Raw genomic sequence first — 12,215 nt, 5'->3', positions numbered from 1 at the left:
TGTGTATATATATGTGTGTGTGTGTGTATATATATATGTAAATGGACTAAATCCTATGAGCTCACAACATAAAATAAAGTCAAAATGTTAAAGTGACCTCATCAGCAGTTTAAACATTTGTGATGAAGAGTTTTTTTTATCAAAGTAAAGGATATCAGGATAAAAAGACTTTATTACTGGAACCATAGCTATTTGAATGCATGCAGTGGTTGGCCAACCATTCACATTTCTTACCAGTTCTTACTTCCTCCACAACCGGTGGATCGGGGCTTTTTTCCATTCCTATCAACCAATAAAACTAGTTAGTGGTTGGCATGTCAAAATTCCCATTGTTGTTATTATTGACCACTGCAAATTCTGAAAATATTTTGTTGTTGTCTACACTAAAATTCTTGTAAAGTTAAGATGTTTCAGTTAATGAAGATTAGAAGAAAAATAATCACAAAATAACCACATAAATAAAAAAACAATAATACATATGTCAAGATTCATAGTTTTGATTATCACACTTGTATTAGTCTTGTCAAAACATCAGGAATTTGGATTTGTAATATGTCTTGCCAATATGGATTCCTTATTTGTGAATTCACCCTGTTTCATAAACCGTATGTTTAGCATTCTTACTTGGTTCAGGATGTTTCGGTTCTTTAGGTTCAGCCACAGCTGCAGCTTTAGTGGGTGCATGAGGTGGGGGTGCAGCTGCCACAGCTTCTTTTGCAGCTTTAATTTGTTCTTTCCTTTCCTCTCTCTCCTTTTCTAGTTTTACTTGTTGCTCCTGGGCAATCTTCTGCAAATCCATCCCAGATCCTCCTGCCCTTGTTGTTTTCCTTGCTGATTTTTTCCCCTTTTGCGCATCTTTATCGGCTGAATTACAAAAAACAGATTTGCAGTGAGTGCACACTTAAAATGCCATATTATGACATGAAAATCAATGTAAACCGTCATTATCCAATCATTATCTATTCAATTTTTTCAGTTAGCGTTTTGGTGGAGTACAATATCTTACCTTCAACAACAAGCCATGCATTGCAAGATTTTATTCCTGCACAGGCAGAATAAATTCCTTTGTCTACTATCATACAGTCTTTGACTACCAGTCTGTGAATGAGCTTGTCTTCTGAAACCTGGATATCATATTTATCCCCTTGTTCCAGTGGCAAATTCTTGCCAAACCACAAAATCTTGGAGAAGGGATTTGACAGGACACACTCAAAGACAGCATCTTCTCTCTCGATTGCCTTAACTTCCTGAATTTTCACCAAGAAATCCACCATGGGGACTGAAATATAACAAGTGAATCATTTTAGATTAAAATAGTTTGTAACATCTGCATGAATGATAGTTTAAAAAAAACACAGTTGATGTTTTTTTTTATTTGAATTAGAGCTATTTTGTCTTATGCATCAAAAACATTGTATTGCTTTGCTTTAATTATTAATCATTAGGGCTACTAATTTGTCATATGTGCAAGTGTAAAACTTACTTTTAAAATCAGTGGAAAACATATTCACATCCTCTACATCCAACTGATACAGTCCAGCGTCATCTGGCATAAGATCCCTGATACTGAAAATATACTTTTTCCCCACTTGTTTGAGGCTGTGCTTTAACTTATCTCCCAACTCCTTTGTATACGGAACCATTTCACCATCCTGTAGGAGAAATATACAATGTAATTGCTTTTTGGGATGCTTCAAATTGTGCATGCAAAACATAGCTGCAAGATAATACTCAGAGAAAGGCCTTTATTTTAGTTAAAATGTAAAGTATCATAGCAGGACTTCCGTTTTCAAATTCAAAGCCATAAGGTCTTGTATGTACTATACACTAAGGGTTGGGTTAGAAAAATGATAGTGTCTAAGAGGTATAAGTTTAGTAGTAAATCTGCCCAATGCTGTTGGTCCATCTGTCCGTCTATCCAGCACTTACTCTGGTCAGACTGCAATTAAATTAATGCAATTAATGGCCCTTAGAGGGTGGCTCCTGTGGATATATTTGGGTAACTTCCTATATATTGTGTAGTAGGGCTGTTAGGAGAATTATACTTTTGTTTTCACTCGAACCTTGTACAGGAATATGGAGCTGCTTGGGTCAATAAGGTCCATGTCAAGCTCAAAGGATGCAGAACCATCTGCATTGACCTGAATAGGTCTCAGGTTAGAAAGGCTTTTGACGAACTGGGATAAAAAACAGGATAAAAAAATAATTATTAAGCAGAATGCAAATGAAAATGATTTCAAAGTAGTGGTTACAGAATTGTCTTCTGTTGCTGAATGGAAATTTTAAATGTTAATTGTCTAAGCATTTATAGTCAAAAAGTCAAAACAAAACAAAAAAGCAAACAAATATGCAAATTACACAAACCTGAGCTTGTTCTTCCTCCCTTTCTTTCTTCATTTCATTAAGTTTCTTGAGCATCCAGCGAAAGTCAGTCACTCCAAACTCTGCACAGATTGCCTCATAGTCTTTCTTGTCAGCACTAAGCAAGAGCTCCCAAAATTTAGGATCGATCTCTCCATCTTTTTTCTCAGGTTGCTCAGATTTCGGAAGGACTTTACTGGAAATAAAATAGGGTGCATTTAGTTGGAGAACCACAGAAATCTATAATACAGAAGTCCATCAACATATATAACACAAACCCACCTTCTCCTTTTTAGTACAGTTTTAAAATTCTTATTGCAAGCTTCAGCTGCTTGTTGCTGGGCTTTGTTCTTTTTGAAACCAACTGAAAGCAGAAAAGAGAGTACTTAATAATACAATCATACAATTGAAAAACAAGGGGGACTGAGTGATAAGTAATGGGATGAGTGTCATACACTCAAGGGTATGAAGTAGTGAAGTGTCAAATTTGGTTCCAAGTGTGATCAATTTGAAATATATTTGGGAGAACGCTTGAGTTTGCATGCAAAGATAGATTAAATGACTGCATAATATTACTTACATTCATTTGTCATATCCATAGCAAGCAAACACTCCTTACCTTCAATAACATTCAGAACAACTGTGACCATGGCTTGTCCATATTCATTTGTGGCAAAGCATTTATAGGTATCGGCTTGATCTGGCATAACATTTGGCATCTGGAAGATATAAGACATGCTTAAATATAATGGACCCAGTGGTTGAACTGGTAGGATATGTCAATAAGTTTAATACTATATAGCAGTGGATCAACTTTTTTTGTCTAATGTGTTATGTACCCCCACAGCCCTATCAGATCAGGTCAGCTCAAGCACACCATTTATCACATTTCCAAATGTGTTAAGTTGTATTGATTTTAACATGGATGTTAACAGTGGATATTATGGTTGTTGTTAAGCTTCGTCTGTTGTTTTTGTTTTTAAATAGGTTTGGTCCAGTTTGCATTTGTACTACTACCACTTGGAATGAAAGAGGCTGGATTTTTCAACCATTTATCCATTACTTTCAGATAGTTTTGTCTTCTCTGTTCACTTGCTAACTTGTTTTTAAGCACTGTCAAGTGCTCTTGCACTGCTCTTAGCATGTGGTTTCAAATTGTTATAAAATTTACTCAGGTTGATGAGGTGCCTGTGTAGTCGGCTTATCATAGCTGGTTCATTGGTTATCAATAGTGCTGGGCAACGATTAAAAAATGTAATCGCATTGTTATGCGCAAAATTGAAAAATTAATTCCACAGTAGTCTATTGTGCACTTTTAAATTAAATGTTCTGCTATATACACAAAAGTGCAAAAACATGTGGATTGCAAACATTTTAAACAAATAAGGTGCTTTTTTACCAGCAGTATTCTCTTTACACAGTAGCAATAAAATATTTCTTGTAAATCTCAACATAAATATTAATGTGATCAAATATAAAACCAAAGGTATTTGCCACTGCCAGGGCATTACCTTTTATCTAGCTTGTTGAAACAAGTTATCATCAGAGTCCAGTTTTTTTTTTTTTTTCTGTAAAGTATCAGCAGAAACATTTTTCTTTTATCAGGAAGCAGCATAAACAGTCTATGTTCAGTAGAAAGTGTCCATGTTAGAATGAGGTGAAGTGGTCGAGCACAAGGCATAGCGACAAGCGGGCACGTTCCCATGAAGCCGTTGTGCTCGCCTCACTCACACGCCCGCCCCATGCTGAAGTTGAATTGTCTTGAACTTTTTGTATGCTATGCACAGCACAAATGATTGGAAGAGAGACTGATCCTCACTGTTGGTCAGTTTCCAGAATCTATTACTGTTTACTAAATAGTTATGAGGACATCAACAACCATTTGCATGGCAGAGCATCCCTGCAAAACTAGATGAAGGCCTATCAGGTAAAGTTATGTAGCCTATAATTTTAACTTTAAGTTAAATAGGCTACAGCTGTGTAGCGCACATGAGCCGTTGCCATTGTTACTGTCCATAGAGGGCCTGCTGTTTACTCGCGGAGCGCTTGTCTCCCTGTCTGTTCATCTGAGGAGCAAAGAGCTATCCCGCGGGGCCAAGTGACTATGTTATGATTTTAAAAACGTTCCGAAGACCGACATCTTCCCCAATACTAATCAGCATACAGTGTGTAGCTATTAACATTGCTATGCCATGTAATAATTGCCCAGCCCTAGTTATTAATTATTAATTACAAAAAACTTACAAAAGAGCAGCCTAACAACAACTGGAATCCTTTATTTTTCACCTACACACAAATGTGTATGTGTGTGTGTGTATGTGTATACCAAATTAGCTGATCTTTCCTTGTACCCTTATACCCCCTGGCACCTGTGAGGTACCCACTAGGGTAGTACCACTGGTTGGAAATTGATGCTGCACAGCATCCAATGAATAGTATTAGAAAAAGAAACATCCCTTTGTGATATTTTGCACCGACCAGTTTGATGGAAATACAACAATTACAGGCTTGGCACAATGCTTGATTTATAGATGGTCTCCGCATGTGTGCTGCATGCCTTTTTATTTTTTTATTTATTTTTTATCTTTTTATTTTCATTTTCAAACCGCAGTGAGTTGACAGGATATGGGGTTAGAGGTGCCCAGCCTATTTCATAAAACTAACTTTGTTGGGTGCGCTCCTCCCAAGTTGAGTGAAATACCGTTATTGTAGAAACAGACTGATGGGTCAGAAGAAGACTGGATTATGTAGATGTAATGAAATAGCTTCTTCTTTTTCTCTCTTCTTTCTATTTATTGATTTTTCTCTGTGCTATTTTTAACACTTGTATGTTGCTGTAGAGGATCACGGTGATACGATAGCCCATATCACTTGCCTCAAATGTATGCTCATTGGAAGCAGGATCGAATTTAGTCTGGTATCTTGATGTATCAGACACATCTCCATTATTTCTGCTCCATGTTACAGTTGGCTGTGGGTCTCCAGTGACAATGGCTTTGAAAAAAGCAAATTTGCCTGTAAAAAAAAAAAAAATAAAAGACAGACAAGGTCACCTCATATTAAAAAACAGAAACATATGTAAGGATATTTATTTGAACCTTTCTGTGTCATTCAGTATGATTTATTGATTTGTAATCGGTACTCATCCTAATTACATAGAAAGCCTGCTTAACACCACTTTGTACATTGGAAAAGTTTTTTTTTTGATTTGTTATCCTGGTTTTAAATTGAAGTCAATGTGTGTTTAATTTTATCTGACTGACACATGAGACTGGGTGTTAAATGGCAGGGCTCTGCTCCCACTTGCCCATTTCACAAAAGTCATGTCTCTAATCCATTATGCAGAATCATGAAAATTCCACCTTGGATTATTTTGTAATATTAATGTTTAAAATTATTCTTATACTATCAGTCCTACCCTCTTGGATGGTCAAAGCAATCGGCTTGCGGGTGAAGTCTGGGTGGCTCTTTCCCTCTGGCAGTGTCTCGGTAAACTGTGTAATCATCACCCCAGGGACCTTAGATTTTTTCTTGATCCCCACTGTCAGCAATGGAAACTTAAATGTCAGTGACAATACATTTAACACAAACATAACCACGATCATATCCAACCCTTAAAACCTGTAGCAGTTTTGTGATCAAATCATCACCCACATAAACCATGCTGAAACACATTCTAACATGACATGTTAGAATGTTTAATGTTACTCACTTTATCAGTTTATTGTCATTCAGAGTTGTACACACGTGGCTCTGGTGTAGAAGGCTCTCTTGTGTCACATGTTCAATACATTTGTATTTCACTAACTTTCTTTGGGAATTTATGCCTAAAATTCAACCGGAGAACATATATGTTGTAATGCACCTACATATCTGTGCACAAAATACAATAAATATACACTCATCCAGTATATTATATATATATATATATATATAATATATCCATTGCATATCAGTTCTTCATGCCTTCATGTGTATTTGGGAGAAAAAAGACAGCTGATGATGGCTTTTTTCTTGTCCCCTAAGCCTACCTTCTTTATTATTGCAACTCTCTGCACCAGGACCTGATAAGGCACATGTTAAAGAGCATACAGCACATATCAGCATGGTATAAGCATAGATTCAATTTAAAGGATTAAATGGGGGGACAGAAAATAAAATACTGGAGTAGCATTTCCATTTGTCCATGTCAGGCAATATACAATGGGATATATGTACTAAAACTTACCAGTGCACAAAAATACATATGGAAAATATATGATTCTACTGCTCTTTTCAGGTGCACTGGAGCAATAAGCCTGTACAGTGTTGGAATGAGCCTACAATGCATGTTTACCTCTAATTGAGCTTCTGTTAGCCTTGAATAGAATGTGTACATGGTGTTGTAATATGGTCACTAATAGACAAATTGCATCCTTGAACTTTCTGAATAAAATCAGTCTCATTTGAATAGTATAACAGCAAATGACAACTGAAGTCTACTGTCTTGTCTAAAAGCATGCAATTATTTGAGGCATCAGAGAGACATAGAAATACACAAATGATTCAGTTATTAGATATATTCATGATTTCCTTTAGATTTATTCACAAACAGAGCTTCTTGCCAAACTCATTCTATTAATGCTCTGATCTGGAAATGTATTGTAATCATATTACTTGAGATCTAAATAAGAGATCAAACTTACTGAAGATAGCTTTGTGTTAAACATACTTTAGAAAAACTTTTTCATGGACTCATTCATATACTTCTAATAGCAAACCTTTAAGGCAGCTGCATCCTGTGTTGACTCAATTATTGTGTATGGTAGGAAAAATAATAACAATAATTTTCTAAAACATAAAGAAAATGTTATTCAAGAAAAGGTGCATTTAGATTGAAGATTTCTCCCACTTTCCCTCTATTGTCAGATTACTGTTTTTTTCACTTGTCACCCTGGTGTTGCAAATGGATCTTCAGTTTGGAATAAAAAGAACAAAAATAAACTGTTGAGATGTTGCATGCTCCTGTTGAAAATGAGGTCACACTAAATATTTACCTTGGCCAGTGGCTCTCCCATCTGTCACTTTTGAACTTCTAAACATCTTGGGTCCTACAATTCCTGGATAGATTCAGCAAGATTTTCCCAGCTGCAATAGAAGATGGAAATTACTTTTTTTTTAAGGATTCAGTTGAGATTGTATTGTGGAGATTGTAGATCAATTGCAAACGTCATTGAGTAAATGCTAGGATTTGTTAAATTTGTGTTTGTTCTTTTGATTTGGAAGATCACAAGTTAGAGGAGCTAATTATTTAAAAAAATGTTAGCAAATGTTTTCACTGTCAAAAATGCTGTTTGATTTAAAAAAAAAAGCTCTTCCAAACAATACATATGGCTGTGATTCTACTGCAGACTCAGTTTACAGTAAAAGACACAAAACATGATCATCTGTGGCTGCTTGCTGTATGCTGAGCGTTATAACATTCCCCCAAAATAAAATCCTCTTAAAATTAGAACTGGAGCGTTGGATTTAACATCAAACCTCCATGATGTAATTTCTTACCAGGCTTTAACTATCATTACTCAAGGGTTTGTGTTGTCACTAAGCTGCAACATGCTAGCTTGATGTTCAAATGACTACATGCTTATCAAATTAACATTTTTTATGATCTGTCAGTTCGGAGCAGGATCTCTGCTAGTACACAGCGATCTTTCATTACCCACATGGTTGCTAAACTTAGAATGATAAATGTCACTTCACAAAAATAGACTGATGGAACATTAATCGTAATGGATTCAGTATAGCAGGGGCTTAAGGGGATTTACAAAAATGTTGCTATTTGTTTAGAAAGCCTACATGCTAGGCATATATTTAACTTCAAATGATATACATAATTGTAATGACTCAAAAAAAAAAAAGTAACTGTGTGTAAGACAGTCACACCAATATAAGCAACAACCGTGATTTTAATCAATAGTGATTCTAACAAAGATACTGTTGAACCTGACATCAAAATACAGTCACTAAATTGTTTATAGGACAGCATTTGCTGCTATTTTTAAATTATTTGTTCTTAAGGGGGAATGTACAATGGTGTATAAGGGCCATTATAGATAAAACAGAAAAAATACAGAGCTTGGCAAAGGGCGGTAATATTATCAGGAATTTTTTTTCCCAGATTAAAATCGTACATTTACACGAAAAAACTATATATATACTATATATAATATTCTGAGATTATTAAATCACAAATTTACGAGAAAATAAACTCATTTTCCAAAGTTTTCCTCCTAAATGTATGACTTTAATCTTGTATTATCTTCACTTAGAGAGACCATAATTAATATTTTTTGCTTTAAATTGCTTTAGTGACCAGTACTTGAACTTTATTATCATCTTCACCTTAAATTAACATTGCCGGGTTTGCCATCTTTTCATTATCCTTTGTACAGCTTTCAAAAATTGGAACTGATGGTTAAAGGTACCATGTGGAGTTTTTTTAATTCCTAGTAGCACTACAGAGTTTTTCTGTGTTGGTTCCTGTTTTGGGTTTTAACAATTTAAGACAAATTTGATTTTGCAAATGTTTTATGAGAAAGGAACACATTAGACCTCAAGGATACACGCAATGTATTTTGGTGAGTAACACTGAATGTGATCTAGGGCTGAACGATTTTGGAAAATCTAATTGCGATTTATTTCTTTTTACCCATATTGTGATTGCGTTTTAGTATGCGATTAATTTTTAAGCACTTTACCTTCTGTGCAAAATGGACAAGCAGTAAATCAGTGTAAAGTATGACCAACACAATATTAGCTAGATTAAACATACACTGTTCTTTCTTGTGGGTCAGGCCTGTGTCATGATGAAATTTGCATGAATTATTATTATGAGCTATGGTGGAGAAGAAATATCAAATTTTAATAATATGAGAAAGATAATTTGAGAGTCAAGTCAGGCATTAAATTTATATGATATAATATCATCAGGTAGGATTACCTACAGATCACAAGAACAACTAAGTTTACCACAGTGTGTTATACAGTAAGCGCTCAATACATAACCCAGAGTTCAACCACCAATTAATGAGTCCTTATCTCATTTCTAATTTCCTAGGAGTCCATATTTCTATATCCCAGTAAGCAAACACAAAATACTCAGTTGAGGTTCAATTAAAAAGTTGGCCAAAGAAAATAAAACCAAGTGACACCTCTCGTGTTTAATAGACATGCTTAGTAATTCTCCGACAACACCGGAGTTCCCACGCAGCCTCCAATGCTAGTAAGCAGCGCACTGGCTGTAACTTTTGTTTGAAATGCCGTTTCATAGATAATTCCTGAGCTGACTGGTGGCTGTGTGTGTAACGCTGGCGCTGATCGCCACAATGCGCTTACCTTACTACACGTGTCTTTCTGTTGTGCATTTTCCTGTCCGTCAGAGCAGCGATTTACCCATCACCACCACCAAGTTACCCGCGGGTGGTACTTTCATTCCCTGTGTGACAGTTTCTGTCGTGTCAGCTTCTGTCAAGCGTAAGGCCATTGTACAACCAGTCAAGGTACAGCGTAAGGTGCAAAGTTGATGCTTCGTCTGCAGACTGCTTTCCTCTTGGGTGTCATGTGACCTGAGTGTAATCGCATCTTGTTTTATCACATCACGAAAATATCGCAAGTGCAATTAATCGTTAATGTGAACAGAAACTTTGTTTACAAGAAAACTCCACTTTTAATTGGTATTTCTTTGTCTTCTGAGCATGGTTAGCTAGCTACTTGCTATTTAGCTAATGTTAACACGAATCCTTACTATTGGAGCAACCTGCCTGCCTAGAGCCTTGGCCAGCCTAGCCTGTTTTCTTAACGTTGGATGCCATAATATTCATGCAGTCAGCCATTGTCAAAACTTTGCTTGAAATCTCATCTTTCCTAAGCCCTTCTCTATTGCATGACTCAGGAATTTACATCTCAATCACAATATAGGTTCAAATGTTGTGTGTTGTGAAGATATTTTGTTGTACAGGTGCAAGAATGTCCTGTTATTCCCTACTCTTTGTTGTCTTCAAGATCTTTGGTTTATAGCTTTGGTGGAGCGATGCTCATGTAAATATTACATGACCCCAGTGGTCGAAGATTAAATGCTTCGATGGGCGGAACCTGATTGTCAATCTCACAGTCGAATCTTCGCAGCGAAACAAGGATCCTGCCATTTTGGCGATATGGGGGTGCTCAACGTCTGATTTTTACATAGAACTACCAGTTTTCTCCCAATAAGTTAATATTCGCCCTATTACAATATACATTTCAAGGTTTAATGCTGTAAATAAATATGTAAAAAGAATATAACTTTCAATAAATTTTTTTAAAAGTGCATAAATAAATCCAAAATTGTAACCCTAACCCTGGGTCGCCAGTGCGCATGTGTAGGTGTAGCGTGTGTGTGGTGGCGGAAGAGGAACACTAGCTGAAGAGACTGAACCCCGGCTTCACTGGTGTTGTGCCGAGTTGGGACTTTCGGATAATTTATCACCATTGATGAACCACACAAAGAATATTTTATCGTTTTTAAATAGCAGGCTACTTAAAAGTAGTAGTATAGTGTTAGCCTGACGCACCCCGCTGCTATAGCCATAACCGCGGTCCCGACAGACTGCAGAGGAATTAATTTGCTCTTCAGAGACTGTCGAGGTGGCCAACGTAGATGATGACATGCTGTCTGCATCATCGTCGATCTGCAGCAGGGACGGCAGGGAGCATGGAGCCAGCAGAGGTGGCTGATTCGGGGCCGGGGCATCCTCCTCAGTGGGGAGGGGATCCGTTCCGGTGTCTTCCTCACTCTCCTCAAAGATGAAGGAGAGCTCACAGTGCCTGAAATGCTCCCAGCGCTGCTGTCGCCAGATGAGAGGAATGGTTCGGCAGTCAACACACAGAGGTGGTTGGCAGATGCCATCTCTGACGTACAGTGGGGGAAAAAAGTATTTGACACCTTGCTGATTTTGCAGGTTTGCCCACTTACAAAGAATGCAACAATCTACAATTTTAATCATATGTACATTCTAATAGTGAAAGACAGAATCCCAAAGAAAATTCCAGAAAATCACATCATATGAATTTATAAAAATTGATGACCATCTGATGAGGAAAAACAAGTATATGACCCCCTACCAAACAGCAAGTATTCTGGCTCCTACAAGCCAGTTAGTCTTTCTTTAAGACACAGCCCCAATCCCAACCAATTATCTACATCAAATACACCTGCCTCACCTCGTTACCTGTATAAAAGACACCTGTCAACACCCAAACAACCAGCATCCAACATCACCACCATGGGCAAGACCAAAGAGCTTTCTACAGACATCAGGGACAAGATTGTTGCAGAGAACTTGGAGAGAAAAGATCAACTGTCGGTGCAGTTATCAGGAAATGGAAGAAGCACCACACCACCGCCAACCTCCCTCGGTCTGGGCCTCCATACAAGATCTCGCCTCGTGGGGTGTCCCTGATCATGCGAACGGTGAGGAATCATCCCAAAACCACAAGAGGGGAACTGATGAATCAACTGAAGGCAGCTGGGACCACAGTTACAAAAGAAACGGTTGGTAACACACTACGCCGTCATGGATTGAAATCCTGCAGCGCACGCAAGGTCCCCCTGCTCAAGAAGAAACATGTACAGGCCCGCATGAAGTTCGCCATTCACCACCTGGATGATTCAGAAGAGGCCTGGAAGAAGGTGATGTGGTCAGATGAGACCAAAATAGAACTTTTTGGCCTCAACTCGTCGTGTTTGGAGGGCAAAGAACACCGAGTACAACCCAAAGAACACCATCCCCACCGTCAAGCATGGTGGTGGCAACATCATGCTTTGGGGGTGCTTTTCA

General features: G+C 37.4%; 1 protein-coding gene across 1 annotated transcript in view; it reads right to left on the bottom strand.

Moving 5' to 3' along the window:
* Window positions 1–5,906, bottom strand: part of igfn1.4 (immunoglobulin like and fibronectin type III domain containing 1, tandem duplicate 4) — a 17,258-nt gene extending 11,352 nt beyond the window's left edge. The window contains exons 1-9 of the mRNA XM_046028923.1: window positions 5,780–5,906; window positions 5,237–5,376; window positions 2,981–3,080; window positions 2,644–2,725; window positions 2,365–2,557; window positions 2,064–2,177; window positions 1,484–1,652; window positions 1,007–1,279; window positions 625–864 (exon numbers count right to left, since the gene is read on the bottom strand). Of these exons, the coding sequence (XP_045884879.1) occupies window positions 625–864; window positions 1,007–1,279; window positions 1,484–1,652; window positions 2,064–2,177; window positions 2,365–2,557; window positions 2,644–2,725; window positions 2,981–3,080; window positions 5,237–5,376; window positions 5,780–5,867 (1,399 nt within the window). The 5' untranslated portion in view covers window positions 5,868–5,906. The remainder of the gene's footprint in view (window positions 1–624; window positions 865–1,006; window positions 1,280–1,483; window positions 1,653–2,063; window positions 2,178–2,364; window positions 2,558–2,643; window positions 2,726–2,980; window positions 3,081–5,236; window positions 5,377–5,779) is intronic.
* Between the last annotated feature and the right edge of the window lie 6,309 nt (window positions 5,907–12,215).

The sequence above is a fragment of the Micropterus dolomieu genome, linkage group LG18 (genome assembly GCF_021292245.1).
Source record: "Micropterus dolomieu isolate WLL.071019.BEF.003 ecotype Adirondacks linkage group LG18, ASM2129224v1, whole genome shotgun sequence".
Classification (NCBI taxonomy): domain Eukaryota; kingdom Metazoa; phylum Chordata; class Actinopteri; order Centrarchiformes; family Centrarchidae; genus Micropterus; species Micropterus dolomieu.
Note: the sequence above shows the minus strand (reverse complement) of the source record. Positions and strands in the feature narration are given on the sequence as shown.